This window comes from Oncorhynchus gorbuscha, linkage group LG21 (assembly GCF_021184085.1).
Source record: "Oncorhynchus gorbuscha isolate QuinsamMale2020 ecotype Even-year linkage group LG21, OgorEven_v1.0, whole genome shotgun sequence".
Lineage (NCBI taxonomy): Eukaryota > Metazoa > Chordata > Actinopteri > Salmoniformes > Salmonidae > Oncorhynchus > Oncorhynchus gorbuscha.
The window spans coordinates 25,894,651-25,921,178 of record NC_060193.1 but is presented as its reverse complement, the minus strand read 5'-3'; the positions used below and the strand labels follow the sequence as shown (position 1 = coordinate 25,921,178).

At 41.3% G+C, this 26,528-nt stretch overlaps 1 protein-coding gene across 2 annotated transcripts; it reads left to right on the top strand.

Moving 5' to 3' along the window:
* Positions 1 to 15,129: 15,129 nt before the first annotated feature.
* On the top strand, positions 15,130 to 25,738 carry LOC124008361. 2 transcript variants are annotated; one of them, XM_046319585.1, is made up of 12 exons: positions 15,130 to 15,405; positions 18,048 to 18,137; positions 18,279 to 18,362; positions 18,734 to 18,832; positions 18,978 to 19,052; positions 19,572 to 19,592; positions 21,080 to 21,124; positions 21,386 to 21,427; positions 21,977 to 22,078; positions 22,191 to 22,215; positions 22,353 to 22,420; positions 24,027 to 25,738. In XM_046319585.1, the coding sequence occupies exons 1-12, from the start codon at positions 15,342 to 15,344 to the stop codon at positions 24,038 to 24,040; spliced, it is 729 nt and encodes a 242-aa protein (XP_046175541.1). In that variant the 5' UTR covers positions 15,130 to 15,341; the 3' UTR covers positions 24,041 to 25,738. The 2 variants fall into 2 exon arrangements, with proteins under 2 accessions (XP_046175541.1, XP_046175540.1); XM_046319584.1 differs by having other exon boundaries at positions 15,137 to 15,405; positions 22,353 to 22,423.
* Positions 25,739 to 26,528: the final 790 nt, after the last annotated feature.

Genomic DNA, 26,528 nt, shown 5'->3' with positions numbered 1-26,528 from the left:
TTACAAATGTCCTGTTAAAACTTGTTAGGGCTAGGGGTTCCGCTAGCGGAGAGAAGAGTCACAGAAAGCAGAAATAGAGATAAAATTACATTTACATTTACATTTAAGTCATTTAGCAGACGCTCTTATCCAGAGCGACTTACAAATTGGTGCATTCACCTTAAGACATCCAGTGGAACAGCCACTTTACAATAGTGCATCTAAATATTTTAAGGGGGGGAGAGAAGGATTAATTTATCCTATCCTAGGTATTCCTTAAAGAGGTGGGGTTTCAGGTGTCTCCGGAAGGTGGTGATTGACTCCGCTGTCCTGGCGTCGTGAGGGAGTTTGTTCCACCATTGGGGAGCCAGAGCAGCGAACAGTTTTGACTGGAAATTAATCACTAACCTTTGAGGATCTTCATCAGATGACACTCATAGGACTTTATGTTACACAATAGATGTATGTTTTGTTCGATAAAGTTCATATTTATATCCAAAAATCTCAGTGTACATTGGCGCTTTATGGTCAGTAATGTTGTGCCTCGAAAACATCCGGCGAATTTTCAGACAGCCACATCAATTTACAGAAATACTCATAATAAACTTTGATAAAAGATACCAAGTACTATGCACAAAATTATTGATATACTTCTCCTTAATGCAACCGCTGTGTCAGATTTCAAAAAAAGCTTTACGGAAAAAGCAAACCATGCAATAATCTGAGTATGGAGCTCAGACACAAAAACAAGCCATGCAAATACCCGCCATGTTGTGGAGTCAGTAAAAGTCATAAATGGTGTTATAAACATTCACTTACCTTTGATGATCTTCATCAGAATGCACTCCCAGGAATCCCAGTTCCACAATAAATGTTTGTTTTGTTCGATAAAGTCCATCATTTATGTCCAAATACCTCCTTTTGTTAGTGCGTTTAGTAAACAAATCCAAACTCACGAGTCGCGTGCAAGTCCAGGCGAAAGTTCAGATGAAAAGTTCAAAAAGTTATATTCCAGTTCATAGAAGCATGTCAAATGATGTATAGAATCAATCTTTAGGATGTCTTCAACATAAATTTTCAATAATGTTCCAACCAGAGAATTCCTTTGTCTTTAGAATTGCAATGGAACGCAGCTACCTCTCACGTGAGCTAGCGTGATCAGCTCATGGCACTCTGGCAGACTCCTTACTCAATCAGCTCTCATTCACCCCCACTTCCCAGTAGAAGCCTCAAACAAGGTTCTAAAGACTGTTGACATCTAGTGGAAGCCTTAGGAACAATATGACCCCATAGACACTGTATATTCGATAAGCAATGAGTTGAAAAACTACAAACCTCAGATTTCCCACTTCCTGGTTGGATTTTTCTCAGGTTTTTGTCTGCCCTATGAGTTCCTATGAGTTCTGTTATATCATTCAAATTCATAGTGTTTTTTATCCAATACTACTAATAATATGCGTATATTAGCATCTGGGCCTGAGTACATTTACATTTACATTTAAGTCATTTAGCAGACTCTGGGCATGCTTTTCATTAGAACGTGAAAATGCTGCCCCCTATCCCAAACAGGCTAACGGGATGCCTATCCCTAAGAATCAATTAGTATATTTGAGTTTAACCATAATATTTGTTGTAATATTTGTTCTGTCTTTTCTGGTGGATTAAACTGAAATTGCAACCAACTTTCTATGTCTTGTTTTAAAAATAGCGATATTTTGGAGTTCGCTTTCAAATAATCGAAAGTCAGAGGTTGTAATCTGAATAAAGGGAAAAAGGCCATTCTTGAACATAGTTTGAGACATTCATACTAATCTGCTAGAGAACTAGTTTGGATTTAAGTTTAACTTTTGTATGACTGAAGCCTTTATTGAGAGGTCTAATGCTTTAATATTTAATCATTTCTGACCTCCGAATTCATATTGATTACAGTGCATTCGAAAAGTATTCAGACCCCTTGACTTTTTCCACAATTTGTATTTTTATCTCAGCAATCTACACACAATACCCCATAATGACAAAGCATAACAGGTTTTTAGACATTTTAGCACATTTATAAAAAATGTAAAACAGGAATACCTTATTTACATAAATATTCAGACCCTTTGCTATGAAACTCAAAATTGAGCTCAGGTGCATCCTGTGTTCATTGATCATCCTTGAGGTGTTTATTGATTGGAGTCCACTTGTGGTATAATCAATTGATTGGACATGATTTGGAAAGGCACACACCTGTCTATATAAGGTCCCACAGTTGACAGTGCATGTCAGAAAAATAACCAAGTGAAGGAATTGTCCGTAGAGCTCCAAGACAGGAATGTGTCGAGGCACAGATCTGGGGAAGGGTAGCAAAACATTTCTGCAGCAGTGAAGGTCCTCAAGAACACAGTCTCCATCATTCTTAAAAGGAAGAAGTATGAAACCCCCAAGACCCTTCCTAGAGCTGGCCGCCCGGCCAAACTGAGCAATCGGGGGAGAAGGGCCTTGGTCAGGGAGTTGATCAAATCAAAGTATATTTGTCACATGCTCCGAATACAACAGGTGTAGACCTTACAGTGAAATACTTACTTACAGGCTCTAATCAATAGTGCATTAGGTGACCAATAGTTAAGTAAAGAAATAAAAACAACAGTAAAAAGACAGTGGAAAATAACAGTAGCGAGTAGCGAGTCTATATACAGTAGCGAAGCCATAAAAGTAGCGAGGCTACATACAGACACCAGTTAGTCGGGCTGATTGAGGTAGTATGTACATGTAGATACGGTTAAAGTGACTAAGCATATATGATGAACAGAGGGTATCAGTAGCGTAAAAGTGCGGTTGGTGGGTGGTGGGTGGCGGGACACAATTCAGATAGCCCGGTTAGCCAATGTGCGGGAGCACTGGTTGGTCGGGCCAATTGAGGTAGTATGTACATGAATGTATAGTTAAAGTGACTATGCATATATGATAAACAAAGAGTAGCAGCAGCGTAAAAGAGGGGTTGTGGGGGGAGGCACACAGTGCAAATAGTCCGGGTAGCCATTTGATTACCTGTTCAGGAGTCTTATGGCTTGGGGGTAAAAACTGTTGAGAAGCCTTTTTGTCCTAGACTTGGCACTCTGGTACCGCTTGCCATGCGGTTGTTATGCAGGTGAATGAGGACCCAAAAGCGACTTGGCGAAAACAGAGTCTTTAATCCAGTTTAAGGAAATAGCAATACTCCTAGACAAATCGGAGCGGTAAATAAAGCATAAAAACAATTTCACTCGTAATCACGAGAACTGACTGGAGACTCGATAATAAACTGCAGGTTGCCTCGGGAAGGCACTTGACCGTAGCAGACTCAGACACCTGCTCACCACGCAGCATCTGAGGGAAACACGACACGACAGGGCGATACAAAGACACAGCACGGTGAACAATATACAAGGATCCGACAGGGCAGAAACGGAAAACAAGGGGAGAAATAGGGACTCTAATCAGGGGAAAAGATAGGGAACAGGTGTGGGAAGACTAAATGATTGATTAGGGGAATAGGAACAGCTGGGAGCAGGAAAGGAACGATAGAGAGAAGAGAGAGAGAGAGGGAGAGAGAAAAAGGGGAACGAACCTAAAAAGACCAGCAGGGGGAAAACGAACAGAAGGAAAAGCAAAATGACAAGACAATATAAGACAAAACATGACAGCGGTAGCAGAGAGAACCGTCTGTAACGTGGCTGGCTCTGGTCTTTGACAATTTGGGGCTGGGGTCTTTGACACCACCTGGTGTAGAGGTCCTGGATGGCAGGCAGCTTAGCCCCAGTGATGTACTGGGCCGCATGCACTACCCTCTGTAGTGAGTTGACTGCTGCATCAGTTACTTGATTCAGAGGGTGACTGATTGCGTCATTTCCGGTCACAACTTGCAGGCTTGTTTTCGAGTTGCTATGCGTTTTGTTGCCAACCTATTTTGCTACCTGACAACTTTACGGTTTTCACTTTTTAATTACCGTTCAAATATTTACTTATTTTTCCTCAACTTTTTCACTCCGGACGCTTTATCTGGACACGATTCGTCAGGACCTCCAACAGCCGAAGCTAAGTAGTAACATTAACATGATGCCTTCTAATTGCAGTCGTTGTACTCGAGGATAGCTGTGCTACAAGCCCAGCTTCAGACGCAATCGTTAGGCAAGGGTAATTTCAGTGTAGGAAAGGATGAAACCGCGTCTGTGCCACCAGTAAGTACAGATAGTAGTATAAATCCCCTGGCACAGTCCCCGCAGCCGGACAACTTTCTCACAGTTTCTGGAAGGAAATGCTGTAGGAACGCTCAACCGGTGTCGCTCATTCAACCGACAGAAACTTTCAACCGGTTTAAGCAGTGGGTCGGGTAGGAGTCAGAGGCCGAGTCTTCTCTGGTCTCTACTCCTCCCGTTACCGGGTCTGAGACGCCGAAGCTTCCCACAATTAGCTCTGACAAATTGAAAACTCTAGTCATTGGCGACTCCATTACCCGCAGTATTAGACTTAAAACGAATCATCCAGCGATCATACACTGTTTACCAGGGGGCAGGGCTACCAACGTTAAGGCTAATCTGAAGATGGTGCTGGCTAAAGCTAAAACTGGCGAGTGTAGAAAGTATAGAGATATTGTTATCCACGTCGGCACCAACGATGTTAGGATGAAACAGTCAGAGATCACCAAGCGCAACATAGCTTCTGCGTGCATATCAGCTAGAAACATGTGTCGGCATCGAGTAATTGTCTCTGTCCCCTCCCAGTTAGGGGGAGTGATGAGCTCTACAGCAGAGTCTCACAACTCAATCGCTGGTTGAAAACTGTTTTCTGCCCCTCCCAAAAGATAGAATTTGTAGATAATTGGCCCTCTTTCTGGGACTCACCCACAAACAGGACCAAGCCTGATCTGCTGAGGAGTGACGGACTCCATCCTAGCTGGAGGGGTGCTCTCATCTTATCTACCAACATAGACAGGGTTCTAACTCCTCTAGCTCCACAATGAAATAGGGTGCAGGCCAGGCAGCAGGCTGTTAGCCAGCCTGCCAGCATAGTGGAGTCTGCCACTAGCACAGTCAGTGTAGTCAGCTCAGCTATCACCATTGAGACCGTGTCTGTGCCTCGACCTAGGTTGGGCAAAACTAAACATGGCGGTGTTCGCCTTAGCAATCTCACTAGGATAAAGACCACCTCCATTCCTGTCATTACTGAAAGAGATCATGATACTTCACATCTCAAAATAGGGCTACATAATGTTAGATCCCTTACTTCAAAGGCAATTATAGTCAATGAACTAATTAACTAAGATCATAATTGGGGGTAAACTAACTAAGATCATAATCTTGATGTGATTGGCCTGACTGAAACATGGCTTAAGCCTGATGAATTTACTGTTTTAAATGAGGCCTCACCTCCTGGCTACACTAGTGGCAATATCCCCCGTGCATCCCGCAAAGGCGGAGGTGTTGCTAACATTTACGATAGCAAATTTCAATTTACAAAAAAAAAAATGACGTTTTCGTCTTTTGAGCTTCTAGTCATGAAATTTATGCAGCCTACTCAATCACTTTTTATAGCTACTGTTTACAGGCCTCCTGGGCCATATACAGCGTTTCTCACTGAGTTCCCTGAATTCCTATCGGACCTTGTAGTCATAGCAGATAATATTCTAATCTTTGGTGACTTTAATATTCACATGGAAAAGTCCACAGACCTACTCCAAAAGGCTTTCAGAGCCATCATGGACTCAGTGGGTTTTGTCCAACATGTCTCTGGACCCACTCACTGTCACAGTCATGCGCTGGACCTAGGTTTGTCCCATGGAATAAATGTTGTGGATCTTAATGTTTTCCCTCATAATCCTGGACTATCGGACCACCATTTTATTACGTTTGCAATTGCAACAAATTATCTGCTCAGACCCCAACCAAGGAACATCAAAAGTCGTGCTATAAATTCACAGACAACACAAAGATTCCTTGATGTCCTTCCAGATTCCCTCTGTCTACCCAAGGACGCCAGAAGACAAAAATCAGTTAACCACCTAATTGAGGATCTCAATTTAACCTTGCGCAATACCCTAGATGCAGTTGCACCCCTAAAAACTAGCTCCCTGGTACACAGAAAATACCAGAGCTCTGAAGCAAGCTTCCAGAAAATTGGAACGGAAATGGCGCCACACCAAACTGGAAGTCTTCCGACTAGCTTGGAAAGACGGTACCGTGCAGTACCGAAGAGCCCTTACTGCTGCTCGATCATCCTATTTTTCTAACTTAATTGAGGAAAATAAGAACAATCCGAAATTCCTTTTTGATACTGTCGCAAAGCTAACTAAAAAGCAGCATTCCCCAAGAGAGGATGACTTTCACTTTAGCAGTGATTAATTCATGAACTTCTTTGAGGAAAAGATTATGATTATTAGAAAGTAAATTACGGACTCCTCTTTAAATCTGCGTATTCCTCCAAACCTCAGTTGTCCTGAGTCTGCACAACTCTGCCAGGACCTAGGATCAAGAGAGACGCTCAAGTGTTTTAGTACTATATCTCTTGACACAATGATGAAAATAATCATGGCCTCTAAACCTTCAAGCTGCATACTGGACCCTATTCCAACTAAACTACTGAAAGAGCTGCTTCCTGTGCTTGGCCCTCCTATGTTGAACATAATAAACGGCTCTCTATCCACCGGATGTGTACCAAACTCACTAAAAGTGGCAGTAATAAAGCCTTTCTTGAAAAAGCCAAACCTTGACCCAGAAAATATAAAAAAACTATCGGCCTATATCGAATCTTCCATTCCTCTCAAAATTTTTAGAGAAGGCTGTTGCGCAGCAACTCAATGCCTTCCTGAAGACAAACAATGTATACAAAATGCTTCAGTCTGGTTTTAGACCCCATCATAGCACTGAGACGGCACTTGTGAAGGTGGTAAATGACATTTTAATGGCATCGGACCGAGGCTCTGCATCTGTCCTCGTGCTCCTAGACCTTAGTGCTGCTTTTGATACCATCGATCACCACATTCTTTTGGAGAGATTGGAAACCCAAATTGGTCTACACGGACATGTTCTGGCCTGGTTTAGATCTTATCTGTCGGAAAGATATCAGTTTGTCTCTGTGAATGGTTTGTCCTCTGACAAATCAACTGTAAATTTTGGTGTTCCTCAAGGTTCCGTTTTAGGACCACTATTGTTTTCACTATATATTTTACCTCTTGGGGAAGTTATTCGAAAACATAATGTTAACATTCACTGCTATGCGGATGACACACAGCTGTACATTTCAATGAAACATGGTGAAGCCCCAAAATTGCCCTCGCTAGAAGCATGTGTTTCAGACATAAGGAAGTGGATGGCTGCAAACTTTCTACTATTAAACTCGGACAAAACAGAGATGCTTGTTCTAGGTCCCAAGAAACAAAGAGATCTTCTGTTGAATCTAACAATTAATATTAATGGTTGTACAGTCATCTCAAATAAAACTATGAAGGACCTCGGCGTTACTCTGGACCCTGATCTCTCTTTTGAAGAACACATAAAGACCATTTCGAGGACAGCTTTTTCTACGTAACATTGCAAAAATCAGAAACTTTCTGTCCAAAAATGATGCAGAAAAATTAATCCATGCTTTTGTCACTTCCAGGTTAGACTACTGCAATGCTCTACTTTCCGGCTACCGGATAATGCACTAAATAAACTTCAGTTCGTGCTAAATACGGCTGCTAGAATCCTGACTAGAACCAAAAAATTTGATCATATTACTCCAGTGCTAGCCTCTCTACACTGGCTTCCTGTCAAAGCAAGGGCTGATTTCAAGGTTTTACTGCTAACCTACAAAGCATTACATGGGCTTGCTCCTACCTATCTCTCTGATTTGGTCCTGCCGTACATACCTACACGTACGCTACGGTCACAAGACACAGGCCTCCGAATTGTCCCTAGAATTTCTAAGCAAACAGCTGGAGGCAGGGCTTTCTCCTATAGAGCTCCATTTTTATGGAACGGTCTGCCTACCCATGTCAGAGACGCAAACTCGGTCTCAACCTTTATGTCTTTACTGAAGACTCATCTCTTCAGTGGGTCATATGATTGAGTGTAGTCTGGCCCAGGAGTGGGAAGGTGAACGGAAAGGTTCTGGAGCAACATTACATTTAAGTCATTTAGCAGACGCTCTTATCCAGAGCGACTTACGAACCGCCCTTGCTCTCTCTGCCTGGCCGGTTCCCCCTCTTTCCACTGGGATTCTCTGCCTCTAACCCTATTACAGGGGCTGAGTCACTGGCATACAGGGGCTCTCTCATGCCGTCCCTGGAAGGGGTGCGTCACCTGAGTGGGTTGATTCACTGTTGTGGTCATCCTGTCTGGGTTGGCGCTGTACAGCACTTTGAGATATCAGCTGATGTACGAAGGGCTATATAAATCCATTTGATTTGATTTGATTTGTAGTGACTTGCGGTCGGAGGCCGAGCAATTGCCATACCAGGCAGTGAAGCTCTCGATGTTGCAGCTGTAGAACCTTTTGAGGATCTCAGGACCCATGCCAAATCTTTTTAGTTTCCTGAGGGGGAATAGGCTTTGTCGTGCCCTCTTCACGACTGTCTTGGTGTGTTTGGATCATAATAGTTTGTTGATGATGTTGACACCAAGGAACTTGAAGCTCTCAACCTGCTCTTATACAGCCCCGTCGATGAGAATGGGGGCGTGCTCGGGCCTTGTTTTCCTGTAGTCCACAATCATCTCCTTTGTCTTGGTTACATTGAGGGATAGGTTGTTATTCTGGCACCAACCGGCCAGGTCTCTGACCTCCTCCCTATAGGCTGTCTCATCGTTGTCGGTGATCACGCCTACCACTGTTGTGTCGTCTACAAACTTAATGATGGTGTTGGAGTCATGCCTGGCCATGCAGTCGTGGGTGAACAGGGAGTACAGGAGAGGACTGAGCATGCACCCCTGGGGAGCTCCAGGTTTGCGGATCAGCATGACAGATGTGTTGCTACCTACACTCACCACCTGGGGGCGGTGCGTCAGGAAGTCCAGGATCCAGTTGTAGAAGGAGGTGTTTAGTCCCAGGATCCTTATCTTAGTGATGAGTGTTGAGGGTACTATGGTGTTGAATGCTGAGCTGTAGTCAATGAATAGCATTCTCACATAGGTGTTTCTTTTGTCCAGGTGGGAAAGGGCAGTGTGGAGTGCAATAGAGATTGCATCATTTATGGATCTGTTTGGGCGGTATGCAAATTGGAGTGGGTCTAGGGTTTCTGGGATAATGGTTTTGATGTGAGCCATTACCTGCCTTTCAAAAGCACTTCATGGCTACAGGTCTGTAGTCATTTAGGGAGGTTGCCTTTGTGTTCTTGGGCACAGGGACTATGGTGTTCTGCTTGAAAGATGTTGGTATTACAGACTCAATCAGGGACATGTTGAAAATGTCAGTGAAGACACCTGCCACGTCCTGGTAATCCGTCTGGTCCCGCAGCCTTGTGAATGTGGACCTGTTTAAAGGTCTTACTCACGCCAGCTTTTGAAAACGTGATCACATAGTCGTCCGGAACAGCTGATGCTCTCATGCATGCCTCAGTGTTGCTTGCCTCAAAACGAGCATAGAAGTGATTTAGCTCATCTGGTAGGCTCGTGTCACTGGACAGCTCACAGCTGTTCTTCCCTTTGTAGTCTGTAATAGTTTGCAAGCCCTGCCACATAAGACGAGTGTCGTAGCCAGTGTAGAATGATTCAATCTTAGCCCTGTATTGACGCTTTGCCTGTTTGATGGTTTGTCGCAGGGTATAGCGGGATTTCTTATAAGCTTCCGGGTTAGAGTCCCGCAACTTGAAAGCGGCAGCTCTATCCTTTAGCTCAGTGCGAACGTTGCCTGTAATTCATGGCTTCTGGTTGTGGTATGTACGTACAGTCACTTTGGGGATGACGTCCTCAATGCACTTATTGATAAAGCCAGTGACTGATGCCATCGGAAGAATCCCAGAACATGTTCCAGTCTGTAATAGCAAAACAGTCCTGTAGTTAAGCATCTGCTTCATCTGACCACATTTTGGCCACTCTGGCAGTGCTCCAGAGTTCCTCTGTGGAGATGGGAGAACCTTCCAGTCCAGAAGGGCAACCATCTCTGCAGCACTCCACCAATCAGGCCTTAATGGTAGAGTGGCCAGACGGAAACCACTCCTGAGTAAAAGGCATATGACAGCCCTAGGTTTGCCAAAAGGCACCTGAAGGACTCTCAGACCATGAGAAACAAGATTCTCTGGTCGGATGAAACCAAGATTGAACTCTTTGGCCTGAATGCCCAGTGTCACATCTGGAGGAAACCTGGCTCCATCCCTACGGTGAAGCATGGTGGTGGCAGCATCATGTTGTGGGGAGGATTTTCAGCGGCAGGGACTAGGAGACTCGTGAGGATCGATGGAAAGATAATCTGAGCAAAGTACAGAGATCCTTGATGAAAACCTGGTCCAGAGCGCTCAGGACCTTAGAATGGGGCAAAACTTCACCTTCCAACAGAACAATGAGCCTAAGGACATTGCCAAGACAACGCAGGAGAGGCTTCGGGACAAGTCTCTGAATGTTCTTGAGTGGCCCAGCCAAACCCCGGACTTGAACCTGATCTAACATCTCTGAAAATACCTGAAAATAGCTGTGCAGTGATGCTCCCCATCCAACCTGACAGAGCTTGAGAGGATCTGCAGGGAAGAATGGGAGAAACTCCCCAAATACAGGTGTGCCAAGCTTGTAGCGCCATTCCCAAGAAGACCCGAAGCTGTAATCGCTGCCAAAGGTGCTTCAACAACGTACTGAGTAAAGGGTCTGAATACATATGTGAATGTGATATTACCGTTTTTATTTTTAATACATTTGCAAAAATGTCTAAAAACCTGTTTTAACTTAGTCATTATATGATATTGGGTGTAGGTTGATGAGGGAAAACATTTTTTAAATCCATTTTAAAATAAGGCTGTAACATGTCAAAATGTGGAGAATGTCAAGGGTTCTGAATACTTTCCTTTAAGATGAGTAATGCCTGGGATGCTTTAGATATTTCCTTAACAAACACATTCCCACCCTGATTCTGACCTTCGATCAATAGCTGTATTCCCACAGAGCAGAGTGGAAAAATATATATATATTTATTGGACCATAATAATAGTAACAACAATGATAATGGTCATTGATAGTGATTCGTCAAGATGAAACCCCAGCTAATTCAATAAATTGGAAAGTGTGTTACCCAATGTTAGCTTTTTCAAGCTACACTCAAGCAGGCCAGTGCCACCAACATTTAAGACTGGTTTGGTGGGGCTCTGACAGTGTCACGAGCATGAGGTAGAGCTGCAGCTGGAGTCCCTCCCAGTGGCCCTTGTCAGACTTGTTCAGTTGTACATGAGAAACAATGCACAATTGAAGGAAGCAGGTTCTAACATCCTGTTTAGGGAAGGCCAGAGCCTTGACTTTGGAATGGAGCAAATAAACCTCACAGGTAAAGCTCAAAGTTAATCTGATCGCGCTTTTGTCAGCTATGCACCTTTAAAAGGCAATGTTCCTGCCTTCGCGGAGACCATATTCACGGTTAACACAGCATATGTCGGTGAATAGCTGCAAAGCACAATTGGATTGAATCCTGGCCCTACACTTTTTAAAGTGAGAATTCACTGATATAATATCATTTGTTTACATTTTTTTTAAATTGTGTGTGCACATTTTTTACATGATTTGCATGAAGGTGCAAGTAACGACTATTGCATCAAATCCTCTAGCAAGCACATATCTGGATTTAGAATGCTAATTCAGTAGATCTATCCAGGAGTTCTTTAGATCTGTTTTTCATTCTTCATACGGGGGAAGTGAATGTCTGCAACCTCAATACTATAACAACAACATTCTCAAGCAACCAGTGTAAGGTCATCTGGGTGCGTGACACTCGTATGAAAACAAAGAAGAATGGAAGACGTCATCAATAGCATTCTGGCTGCTTCACACTCTTCCGCTTCATTCATTTTCTTCCACAATGAGCTGTCTTCACCAATCCCTTAGAAAAAAAGCAGTAATGAGCGTTTTTGAATACCGTTGAAGTCGGAAGTTTACATACAAATCAAATCAAAGTTTATTTGTCACGTGCGCCGAATACAACAGGTGTAGGTAGACCTTACAGTGAAATGCTTACTTACAGGCTCTAACCAATAGTGCAAAAAAGGTGTTAGGTGATCTAGAATTTTTTTCCCTCTGGTTGCACATATAACATGTTGATAGAAATTTGGTCGAACTAATTTTAGTTTCCCTGCAATAAAGTCTCCGGCCACTAGGAGTGCCGCCTCTGGGTGAGTGGTTTCCTGTTTGCTTATTTCCCTATACAGCTGACTGAGTGCGGTCTTAGTACCAGCATCTGTTTGTGGTGGTAAATAAATAGCCACGAAAAGTATAGCTGAAAACTCTTTAGTCAAGTAGTGTGGCCTGCAATTTATCACAATATAAAGCGAATCAGGCGAATCTAGAGACTTCCTTAGATTTCGTGCACCAGCTGTTGTTTACAAATAATATGCACAACCCCCCCCCGTCGTACCAGAGTGGGCTGTTCTATCGTCATTCAGTCACGATTCCGTGAAACATAGGATATTACAGTTTTTGATGTCCCGTTGGTAGGATATTCGTGATCGTACCTCATCTAATTTATTGTCCAATGATTGAATGTTGGTGAGTAGTTTTGACGGTAACGTTAGCTTTCCCAGTCGCCTTCTCCGGGTCCTGACCAGGCATCCGGCTCTTTGTCCTCTGTACCTGCGTCACTTCCTCTTGCAAATAACGGGGATGTCGGTCCTGTGGGGTGTTTGGAGAATGTCTTTGTAGCATAAAAAATATTTGTCTAATTCAAGGTGAGTGATCTCTGTCCTGATTTCCAGAAGCTCTTTTTTTGCCGTAAGATACAGTTGCAGAAACATAATGTACAAAATAAGTTACAAATAACGCAAAAAAAAAACACACACAATAGCACAATTGGTTGGGCGCCCGTAAAACTGCTGCCATTTCTTCCGGCACCTTTGCCAAATACATTTAAACCTATTTTTTCACAATTCCTGACATTTAATTATAGGAAAAATTCCCTGTCTTAGGTCAGTTAGGATCACCACTTTATTTTAAGAATGTGAAATGTCAGAATAATAGTACAGAGAAATATTTATTTCAGCTTGTATTTCTTTCATCACATTCCCAGTGAGTCAGAAGTTTACATACACTCAATTAGTATTTGCTAGCATTACTTTTAAATGGTTTAAATTGGGTCAAACTTTTCAGGTAGCCTTCCACAAGCTTCACACAATAAGTTGGGTGAAGTTTGGCCCATTTCTCCTGACAGAACTGGTGTAACTGAGTCAGGTTTGTAGGCCTACTTGCTCACACACGCTTTATCGGTTCTGCCCACAAATGTTCTATAGGACTGAGGTCAGAGTTTTGTGATGGCCACTCCAATACCTTGACTTTTTTGTCCTTAAGCCATTTTGCCACAACTTTGGAAGTATGCTTGGGGTCATTGTCAATTTGGAAGACCCATTTGCAAACAAGCTTTAACTTCCTGACTGATGTCTTGAGATGTTGCGTCAATATATCCACATAATTTTCCGCCCTCATGATGCCATCTTTTTTGTGAAGTGCACCAGTCCCTTCTGCAGCAAAGCACCCCACAACATGATGCTGCCACCCCCATGCTTCATGGTTGGAATGGTGTTCTTCGGCTTGCAAGCCATTGTGGCCAAATAGTTATATTTTTTGTTTCATCAGACCAGAGGACATTTCTCCAAAAAGCACGATATTTGTCTCCATGTGCAGTTGCAAACCGTAATCTGGATTTTTTTATGACGGTTTTGGAGCAGAAACTTCTAAAGCCATGCCATCATTTTCTGGAATTTTGCAAGCTGTTTAATTAAAGGCACAGTCAACTTAGTGTATGTAAACTTCTGAATTGTGATACAGTGAATTATAAGTGATATAATCTGTTTATAAACAATTCTTGGAAAAATTACTTGTGTCATGCACAAAGTAGATGTCCTAACCGACTTGCCAAAACTATAGTTTGTTAACAAGACATTTGTAGAGGGGTTGAAAAATGAGTTTTAATGACTCCGACCTAAGTGTATGCAAACTTCCGACTTCAACTGTATATGAAAAATGCATAGTACTTGGTAAAAAAAATATGCATTTGGAATTTTCGCTTTTCAAGAATGAGATCCCTTCAGAAAGATGTGCGCTGCTTCTGCTCATACTTTATATATTTTTTAAAATAATTAATTGAAATGATGAATAATCAAATTGATGGCTTTGAGTTGCTATAGGCAGTGATTTATACACCCTTTTTCTGCATTTAACACTTCACACAAAAAAATGGACACTCAGTCCATTATATTTATTTCTCAAACAATATTGACTTTATTTTCATTGCAATTATATTTTGTTATATGATTACATACTACATCTAATAATTGGGTTTACAGTGTATTTTTTTAAACAAGGGCATAATTTATTTTTTGTTGCCCTCATTATAAGCTGGCACATTCTCATATACAACGACTTAGGGAAGACTTACAGAGAACTGTAAATCAAAGTGTTGCCAATATACCATCATTTTGTGCAACCAACAAATTGCTCAGAATTGAGGCATGGTAGGAGATCAATGCTATATTGGTTTTATTATATTGGTTTTATTGAGCACGGTTCACATAAGAAGTGTAACAATTATTTGTCACCTTGAATGAGTTCCTTTGAAAATGTGGGTGTCTCAAGGGTATGCTGAAGAGCAGAACATGCAGTTCAGTTTGAGGCTAAATTATTTTCCTGAAATCCCATTCTGAACTGATAGGCCTTACAGGTGTAGGAAATTGGTGGAAAATGTGGAAATTACAACCTTTAGAAGCCTTCTAAAACTGAAATACACTACCCGTTTGCATTTCCTGCTTTGCAGGAAAATTCTCAGCAACAAAAGAGTGATCAAATTAAGATCCTACATCTGTATATGTTGTTTTGGGTCATACACAGCCCAGCCTAGTCTGAGACACTTACTAGATTCCTTCACACCGGCCACGCCTGCAACGTGCGGGCAAGAAAAAATAAGTGACAGGAGTTGGGGTTGAAGTACAAACACACCTTAGGGGCCGAGTTCCTGTCCAAGCTGGGACACGTGAAAGACTTCTCCCACTGGCCGAAGCAGCCTCCCCATACCCTCTGACCTCAAGGGAAGCTGGTCTACTTCCTCCCATTTTTTTTATCAAAGAAAGTGCCAATAAGCAGCAATCGGCTTGAATGTGAACAACTATTCCAGTGGTTGATAGCAGTGGCTCACACAGCTCTGCAGATCCCTAAAAAGGACCCAGGACGGGAGCGCTCAGTAGAACCACCATGAAGACCTTTAGGATTGCTCTTCTTATCCTCCTCCTAACCCCGCTCAAGCTCCTCACTACAGGTAAAGCCTACATGGATATTTAGATCTGCTTTTGGGAGTAAAAAATTACTACAAACATACTTGGATAGGAGATCATATGTTTTTTTTTAATTCAGTCAGTAATGGATTTAAAAAGTTGTAGTCGGGAAAAATGTATACTTCAAAAATAGACAACATGACTTACCAGTAGTTGAAGTTTATTGTGTTTTATGTTATTTTGTCTTGATCATGGTTTTAATTGGCTGTAGTATTTACTTACCATCTCAACCAGACTTGGTTTGCACCAAAAATCTTGTATATCGACATTTGGATCATGAATTATGTTATAGTATGACATGAAACACAGTATGTCTGGGAGTTGTTCTAACAGACAGGCTCACATGTTCAACATTTCTCCATGTTCAACATTTTTGCCCTAGCCTGAGATAAGAGCAGCGTTGTTTTTTATTGTCGTTGATTCGAATCTTGTGTAGTGTTCCCAAAATAATGTATATTATCCTGGTCAGCCTCATGTGGAGGAAAGTACAGCCACAAACCTTGATAAGGTGCAATTCATATTTATAAAGTAGTATACAATTTCTGAACACTTTGTGTTAAGTTGCGTCAAGTGTTACCAGGATAACTCTGAAACCTCCCCGTGGTGCAAGTCACCCAAGAGGGACACATGGCCATGAATGTTGACAGGGAGACCAACCAAAGCTATTGGCAAGACCTAAATTATTCATATTTTATTAAAGGTCTATTGAAAGACAAAATGCACACCTAAAATAGTCTTTATTAGGTATGTGTGAGGAACCCTGTTCATCACCTTGTGTTCACTTTACACCTTTATTTCAAGTCTACTATGTTTCATCTAGGATCTATTTCAAGTCTACTTTATTTCAAGTCTACTATGTTTCATCTAGGATCTATTTCAAGTCGACTTTATTTCAAGTATACTTTATTTCAAGTCTACTTTATTTCAAGTCGACTTTATTTCAAGTCGACTTATGATCAACTTTAGCCATCTTTGGCGATCTATTCGGGGGACGTAATGCATCGGACAACACGGATAACAAAGACAAAACATCTAGGAATAAAACCATGTCCAGGCCCAAGACAAATTAATGTGGTTACTTGGGCTGGTGGAAAAAAAAGAGGAAGTCTCCAGATAGTTTGTTTTGATTGGCTCATGGGCACGGATCCAAGAGGATCGTTAACTGCCATGTGCTGCCCAGAGAGGTGATTGGAACTGCAGATAGTCAGTGGGAACCAAACTGCCCCTTCTTTCACAGGGAGAGAGAGTATTGTCCTGAGTCCCTTTCGAAGTGAAATGGTCCAATCGGCAGCAAATCTCCTTCCAGTATGAATCTAACATCTGCAAGAAACACCCAATCAAAGGTCACTGCAGTGCAAGCCTCTCTAGAGTGGCGAGAGAAATGGCAGTTTTCTCCCTTGCAAATATGTCCCACCATAATATATAGAAAACTAAATTGATAACGGGTGAAATGCAAGTGCATTTAGCCTATCTTGTAGGCTTAGTGATTGCACTTTCCATTTGCCTGTATCATGGAAATAGATTATTACTGTTGCCATAAGGTACAGTACTTATTATGAAAGGGTGGGGGCAGGGGTGAATCTGCCGCCACAGCCGATGAGGAGGGGTCTCTGTACAAGACAAAATGCAGCTATATCAGAGGAAAAAGAGGCAAAAGCAGGGGTCAAGTATTGGGTTATGTGCTCAAAAGTCAATGTGAAACATCAGGCACGAAGACAGTTGAGCTGAAGCCCCTCTCTGACGGGGGAGAAGACCGGAAACCCTTCCTGGCCCTTTGGCTGTTCGAGCCAGTAGGGGCCAGGGGAGAACAATACTCTGTCTGGGACAGGATGCAGCTTTTCACAGGTCTGGGCCTGAAGCGGAGGATATCCACCTCAAAGTGTCACAGACGGGATGGCTTTCTCAGGGGTGCATCGTCAAAATCGGTCTATTTAAAATGAAAATAAATAGAAAGACAGTGGTCTTTCAAACCATGCCAAACAGGAACAACACAATTGTCTAACCTTTGAATCTAAAAGGGACCAGTATCTCTGAGGAAATGTTTTAGCGACCAAGATAGAAATGGTGACTTTCGATCTGTCATAATGTCAGCTCTTTGGAGTGCTCTCACATCCTCTAGATTGCTTTAGGATCTAGAGCCGCACTTTACCGATAATTAGTCTGCAGGTGAAGCTTATTGCTAAATGTGGTACAATTACAGGTTCTCTTAACAGGAAGTATTAGCAAACAATATATTACATTCAGCCTTGAAAACGTAAACAACATACTAAATCATGAAGTCATTTTTTGACCTGTTTGTCGTTCGGTATGGTTATGGTGTTGCCACAGAAGTTAAGTATTGTTAAAAAAGGTCAGAAGCAGCAATAGCAGAACCAGCAGCAGGGCAACCTGATGGACTGCCATTAGACCAAGTTCCACGTAGGTATATTATGAGGTTCTGAGGTAATATTTCAAGAGATTAACAATAGGCAGACACATAGACAGTGATAGTTAAACAAAAATGTTATCTGGTTGTATTTTTAAGTCTAAGATTCTCTCATCACCGACGACTCCTGCTGCTACTTTTTGATGATTTGCATCTTATTTTACACTGCTGAGTTAGAATATCTTTGATCTGTCGTCATAGCAACTGAGACACCCAATACGAGTGTTCCTCCTCCCAATACATCTGTCCTTATAACCGATGCTTCTGCCACCGCTGCTGAGACCACACGCAGTAAGTAAAAGGAAACATATCAAAACATGGTTTCAGATTCAAACAGCTGTATTAATCTCTTGTTCAAATAACTGTCAAAACCTTAGGACATTGTAACCTTAGAATGAGAAACTCTGCTCTTAGACTGATTTTACATTCCAGAAACAGTAAATGCCACGGACAAACCAACAGCAACACCACCCCATCTCTCAGTGCAGTCCACATCTCCACATGCTAAGGATGATGGTATTTCATTTCAATTGCCCATTTGAAAAAAATGACTGACTACAGTCTGCTTTGTGAACTGTATTTCTATGACTGAGGTCCTACACCAGAGGTCAGATGTGCTCACGTGTCAAATAAGCTCTACAGATGCATGGCCAGTTGGAATAACCAAATGATAATAACCAGAGGCTGACCATATATCACGCATCTCAGAGTGCTGATTTTGGATGAGTCTTGCCTTTTAGATCACAAAGAATAAGATTACATGAACAGGATCGGACCTGATCCTAGATCAGCACTCCTACTAAGATGATTGATACATACTGCCCCAGACCTTAAATGTTAGAAATGCTCTAAAGGAGTGCATTCTTCCCCCTTATCATGGGTAACAGACAGAGGGGCAACGACCCAGGCCACAACAACTGTTCCCACGAGTGACCCGCTCCAAAATGTGGCCACAGTTCAGGCTACATCAAAGACCCACCCACAAGGTAAGAGGAGGTTGCTACCCTCTCTCAAATTACACCAGCGATAAGATGGATGATCGCAAGCAAAGCATTGAGTTAAAGATACCTTCTTCTCTGTAACGAGAAATAGCCTACTGATTACAGTAAAGTTAAAATTGTCATTCTTCAGTTATTCAGACAACCACAGAGAGACATGGTTTTCCTTCACCGGGATCCTTGACCACCTCCAGACCAGAAGAGAAAGGTACCGTTTCCTGTCAATCTGATTTATTCACTTATGTTCCATCAAATAACCCACTAAACCAATAACTTGGGACTGGATAAGACCGTAACTTGAAGGGGAATTTCAGGATTTTTACAACTCAACGTTAGATGGTTCCTTACCCTGTAAGTGGTCTATATGGGCCAGGAAGACTGTAATCCATGGTTGGGTTTTCTCTGAACAACCACTAAAAACTTCAGCGAACTCTCGCCACCGCTAGCTAACAATCAATGGAAGTGACTTAAGTATAATCATTCTAATAAATAAATATGACAAAGCCAGCTTGTGTAGATATTACATAATTTCAGATAGCCTTCATTTCTTAATTCAAACACTTGATGTATTTTTATTTTTTATTTGACCTTTATTTAACTAGGCAAGTCAGTTAAGAACAAATTCTTATTTTCAATGACGGCCTAGGAACAGTGAGTTATACCTGCCTTGTTTAGGTATTATCTTCATGACCCAATAACAATGGTTTGCCATTAATGTTTTCTTCAGTTTCAGGTGGTGGAATTACAGGTAAGTCTAAAGCACTATCACTGTCCCTCAATTAGGGTTGCAAAGCGAGGGTATATTACCGCAAATTTGGAAGTTTACAGGTAAACTACAATAATTTGGGTATCTTTCAAGGATTTTATATAATTTATCACAAGACATCTAGTGGCAATTCTGGGTACTTCAGATTATCATAGGTGTCTGTAATTATCTCTTGCCCTATTTTCCCTTAAAACATTTTGAATAATCAAATAAGATTAACATTATCCTAAATATAAACCATCAACTTAATGGATACCATTGGTGTTTAATATGTGGGATTCGGCATGAAATATCCTTTATATATTTTTTTACACAATAATTTTTTTACTAGGTCAATGTCCTTTTTGTAAATGTTTTGGTGCCAAACTGTTAGCAGTTGTGAAAAAGACAGTTATTGGGACAGTTGCAGAGTTGATTGTAAATAATCCCTTTGCTGGTTAGATTCTTTTTTTAGGCTATTTTGTCTTGAAACATATGCTCTCTCTCTCTCTCTCTCTAGCTCTCTCTCTCTCTCTAGCTCCCCCTCTCTCTCGCTCTCTCTCTCTAGCTCACTCTCTCTCTCTCTCTAGCTCCCTCTCTCCCTCTCTCTAGCTCTCTCTAGCTCCCTCTCTCTCTCTCTAGTTCCCTCTCTCTTTCTAGTTCCCTCTCTCTCTCTCTCTCTAGCTCCCCCTCTCTCTCTAGCTCACTCTCTCCCTCTCTCTCTCCAGCTCCCTCCCTCCCTTCTCGCCCACTCCAATTTCGCTCCAGTAGTGCTAACTTAATGAGCTCAGGGCATGCCCTGCCCAGCATGCATTTGATGTCTACTTGTGTGCTGCTATAGCCCCTTGCTTTAGCTACTGTCATGATGCTCACTAAATATTTTCATAAAGAAACTAATAAAACACAGGTGCTAAATCAAGAAAGCTGTCATCAAGGCAAAGGGTGGTTACTTTGAAGAATCTAACAAATAAAATATATTTTGATTTGTTAAACACTTTTTTGGTTACTACATGATTCCATATGTATTATTTCATAGTGTGGATGTTTTACTATTATTCTACAATGTAGAACATAGTAAAAACATTATAAAAACCATTGAATGAGTAGGTGTGTCCAAACTGTTGACTGGTACTGTATATATATATATATATATAGTATTCATTATTAGACCTGTGTCCATATTTTCCATTATTTTCTAGTGGATATGTTTCAAGAGAACAATGCCTATTTAATAAAAAAGCATCTAACCAACAATGGCATTATTTTCATTTGTAAGAAGGAATACTATATATCAATACCATTTATTAAAGATAAGTATAAATCATCAAAGTTACCATAGATTGCCAAAAATGAATTACACAAATTACTGAATATTCTGGTAACTTTGGTAAATGACCAGTAGCTTTGCAACCCTACCCTCAATACACTTATTTGTCCACTACCTGAAAATGAACAGGATGGTATAATGATAAAAATTACAATGTTTCCAGGTCAGGAAGGAGACAAGAACGATAGGAATGCGGGTCAAGATGCCAGTAGGTCCTCTGCCACCATCATCTGTAAAGAAATTAACTCACACTGACACAAATTTACCTCGCACTGAAAAACACACACGGTCAGCAAAACAAATATAACATTTTAAATAGACACATTATCCAGATGACAAGTTCCAAATTATGGAACTAGCATCTCCTTCTCTTGGTTATTGAAAGTTCATAGAAGTTATCATAGAATTTACTGCATAAATCACTCTACAGAGTATATTGAGTTTTACAGTATGTTATTTCTCTACTCAGGTCACCGGGCTGGAGATGAAGAACCAGAAACTCCTAAATCAAGTAATGTAGCAACTTTATGGGGCCCTTTACCTCTACATCTATGTCAGGGGTAGGCAACCCTGTTCCTGGAGTGCCGCAGGTACTGCAGGATTTTGTTCCAACGAGACACCACACCTGACCAACTGGGCTAATTCATCAGTTCAATGATTGCCTAAATTCAAAATACCTGGTCTTCCAGGTCAGTTAAATCAAAAACATGAAGTGCCTGTGGCACTCCACAACCAGGGTTGCCTATTCCTGATCTATGTTCTACCAATAACACACCCACCAGAGGGTGCATACACTTCACATTTGACTGGGTCGTGTGTGTGTGTGTGTGTGTGTGTGTGTGTGTGTGTGTGTGTGTGTGTGTGTGTGTGTGTGTGTGTGTGTGTGTGTGTGTGTGTGTACAAAGTCATTAGTCAGGCCATGTTCAATTACAACTCATCATAAATTGGCTACATGATACATTGTTGGAACGATGGTACTAATCCAACTTCTCATAGTATGTGAAAAACAACCGTTTTGTCTGCCACACTAAAGAAAGATGTGCCTCATCTTTGTCTCCAGATAAGAATATGCTGTGGATTCTTTTGCCAGTCCTGGGAGTTGTGGTGGCTGCTGTCATCGTCTTTTTCAAATTTAAAAGCATGAAGGTCCACGATCACACAGGTATTACTTAATTACTCAATTAGATGTGACTCTGCACAGCACTATGTCTACATACACAGAAGTCTATTGACATTACAAACTAATTGTCACACCTTTTTTTGTCTCTCAACAGAGGCAATTGATAATGGAACAGAAAAGTAAGTATAGTCTTTGGACTGTAGATGAAGATACAATTTAGACAATATCCCATTTGAACAGTTCAAATATACCATCATCTTTTAAAGAAAAATACAATATTTTACTCTCAATATGCTCTGCTCTCTCCTCTTTGCAGTGCTTCTTTCCAGAGCAGGTCGGACAGCACCAAAGATGGTGTCATGCTTCTCGGGGTGAAGTCCTCAGGTGGTACGTTTAAACTGTTTACTTATTAGCAAGTTAGCATTGTCCATTACTGTTATGGTCCTCTTCAACACAGTGGTCCTCTTCAGCACAGTTCCTGCAACTATGGTGGATGCTTAACCAGACCAGTGCAGTTTGGCTCGGCTCAGTAGTGTGAAAAGATTCTACCAAGCAATTAGTCCAAGCAGTTCCCATGACTCCTACCCTTCAAGTAATTGGAAGACAAGGAGGAAAGCTTCAATCAAATGATCAAAGTTCAAGAGAAACATGCATACCAGTAGTCTTCTACTTAACTATTCCAAGTTCTCTGTCCTTTCCCCCTTCCCTTTACATTACAACTTTGTTTTATCTGGCGTGGACATGCAATTATTCCCGGCAAGCTGGGAGCTTTTAATATTACATTGTGCATGTTCAGTAATGTGCCTGGGCTGGTGAGAGCAGGGGAAAGTGTTTCCTGTGATTTTTTGCCCCTCCCTTGAAAGACCAGCAGGGGATGAAAGATACAGACTTCCTCACACAAACACATATTATTTTGGACAGCCCCTATTGTGTGGCTCCCTGGGCCGGCAAATGTCAATGTTTGCCGGTCAGATCCTGTGTGTAAAGTTCTTCTGCAATTGTGTGATCAAATTAAGATTCTACATCTGTAGGTCTACCCTCCAAATGGGAATTGGGCATAGCAATCTCCACCTTCCTCTCTTTTCACTGTTTTTATTTATTTTAATTTTATTTCACCTTTATTTAACCAGGTAGGCCAGTTGAGAACAAGTTCTCATTTACAACTGCAACCTGGCCAAGATAAAGCACAGCAGTGCAACAAAAAACAACGACACAGAGTTACACGTGAGATAAACAAAAGTTCAGTCAATAACAGAATAGAAAAATCTATATACAGTGTGTGCAAATGGAGTGTAATAAGAGCCTTGAGCTGTTGGCTGGTAGCTGAAGGGGGAAATGGTGTCAGCGGTCAGGAATTCTGCTGAGAGAGAAAGTGTTAGTTAGGGTTTTGGATAACTGACTGCTATTGTCCCAATAAGCCTACACTTTATTACATCAAGTTGTTTTAAAGCTGTTTGGGAGATTTGGATGTTGCAGTCTCGGAGAGATTTATAATTAAAAATAATGGATAAGAGGATTCTTTGACTAAATCACTTTGGATAAAGACATCTGTCAAATGACCATGTGGGCTACTGTCATTTGTGCAACACAGTGCAATTAACCCCTTGGTCTCGGGCCATTGTCCCACTTTCAGCCGACACAGCCCAAACTCAGATATCTGGACAATAATACAATACTGACCTCTACTGTTCTATTGAGTAACCACAAAGTAAACACACCAGGGGTGATTTCAACAGGAGGCAATGTTATGTAACATTCAGATAGAAATTTGCTATGTAGAACAAGGGATAAGGAATCACGGCAGCTCTATTCATGGCATTTCTATGTGCAACGTTCGACAACGTTTGGCTACTGAAATTCCTGTTGTAATGGGAGGGATGTTAAAGGAGCAGTCTCATTTATACAACCACACCTCTCAAATACTGTATGATCCTGGGTTGGGGTTTTATAATACATAACCAGTTTGTTAATTTTGAACTCTCCCTTTCAGCCGCTGCAAGATAAAAGGGAGGGCGTCCCATTCGACAGTATATGACCAATAGCTCTCACAACCCGAAAAATGATCAAGACCGTCAACTATCTAAAAATGCTGGACAATCATATAAGAATCCCGAAAGCTAAGTGGGCACATTCTTATACTGTATAGTGTGGAAGGAAGTTTGGTGTGGAGTATTGCGGGATATGGGACTCTTAACTGAACATGTGTCTGTTCAAAAATATTCACTAGGATACTGTATATCATTTTTTAAAAATATGTACTTCACTGTTTTTTGTATTCTTAATTTGATGGTAATTTAGCCAAGGAGGAACTGTGATCTCAATTTAATCAAGATCCAGACATTTCATTCAGGAAAACAATGCTAGATTTGGAAATAATGTGAATAAATTAACCCAAAATCTCATTGTCTGGGTGCAAGAGGATTGTTTGTCTCATCCCTGTATTTAAGATACTGGTTTTGATTTTATATCACACAAAAACATGTATGAAATCCAAATGCACTGAACCTGAATTCAGCACACAATTCCTTGATTCAAACCAGTTAGTGACCAGTACACATTATTAAGTGTTTGTATGCTTCAAATCTGTTGTAATAAATAATTTAGCATTCAGTGTAAATGCCAGGATTGCAAAGATTAGCTATTTTGCCGGTATGTTTCCTGCTTTTCAACCAGTTATTGTGTATATTAGAGCAAACAATAAGACTTCCCACTGGTCAAATAACATTTGAATTTCTCAAATAAAGAAGAACGTTATTTGACTGATCGGCATTGGTTGAATATTTGTTGTTTTGCACCTGTACATGCTCATGACAGTTTATGTTGATTTTGGTTGTTGATTTTACCTGGCTACACACCGTATCTTTAATGTGCTGAATTATATAACACAACCATAGGAAAGGCTATCGAGAATCAACTATTCAGTCTTGGAGAGCTGTAGCTCCGCCCACCGGTTATGTGGAGCAGAGCATGCTGGGCGATCTCCAGCTCTGAGGATAAGGACGTAACTAGAGAAAAGTCAAGTCAATTAGTTCAAGCCATCTATTGTTTTTTCCTTTAGTTAACATTATTTGTTTTACCAAGGCCAGCGTGTGTCCTTCAGAAATATGAGTACATATGTCTTACTCTTCATGTGTTAATGTTTTGGACGCACTCGCTGACAATTATGTAGTTTAATCTTTGTTATGCTAATTTGCGTTTTTTGCCACAAACTTGCAAATGCAAGCTTGCTAGCTCGGTCGTTTTTGTCATCTAATTTCGAACATTTGTGATTTGTATAGTATAATGTTCCCCAGTGCCGTGTTTATATGCCCTGAAACTATAAATACTGTATGTGTGAAGTGTAGTTTATTTGTTTTTATTGTGGATTGTGTAGACATGCATTCAAGTTCATGCAGTTGTGTGAGGATGAAGGTGCTGCTTTGTAGTGCTGGGTGGCTACACCCTTCTGATCGTTTATTAGTGAAGTCACAGCCTGTTTCGTCCTGTGCAGCACATAACCTATTGAAGCAATATTATTGTTTATAGCCAATGTAATTGGAGGATGTATTAAGCTTATACCTGCCATTTACTATTGTATTTACATTCCACTTTTACTTTCACAACCACTCTTGGTTAAAACAATTGTCAAGTCATACCTTAGCCCATACACTGTGCCATGCCTGCTCTATGTGAATCAGCATTATTAAACCACCTCAACTGGAATGCTACCTGTCTTTTTATTTTACCTTTATTTAACTAGGCAAGTCAGTTAAGAACAAATTCTTATTTTCAATGACGGCCTAGGAACAGTTCAGGGGCAGAATGACAGATTTGTACCTTGTCAGCTCGGGGGTTTGAACTTGCAACCTTCCGGTACTAGTCCACCGCTCTAACCACTAGGCTACCCTGTGCCCTTACAAGCACATGGGAGAGCACATATTAAGTGCTAAGAAAACTAAGAATATATAGTCCAACAGGTCCTCCACTTAATTTTAGTCCATTCGAGACAGATCTTCAGTGCTTTCTTCCAGAGCAAGATGCAAGACTACTACGTGAGTGAAGGTTTCACACAGCCATCAGTTTGTCCGAAGCGTCAGACACAGCTACCACAGCATCGACAAAATTACAAGGTAGGCTATGTGAGCCAAAGACAGCACGCTTCACCACACCATAGCACAGCACAATAGGATGTACATGAGCAAGAAGAGGAGTGGCATTGTCATCAAGAAGGAGAGGCCAATATGACCTCTTCACATGCAACCTCATCCAATCACCAGGTTCAATGAGATGCTGCCCAAAAGTGGGACCATCAGAGTTATCATTACAAAGAGTATGGTTCATAACCCCAGCTACCCTACAGCTGGCAGAGGAAAAGTGAGCAAAGAGGAAAGCAGACCCCAGGAAGAGGTTTGGAGCCCAGTAAGAGTAGCCACTGCCTTGGCTAATTGGGGATCCTAATCAAATACTAAATACTAACCCTCCACACCCTACGTTTACCGGGAACACAGGAAGC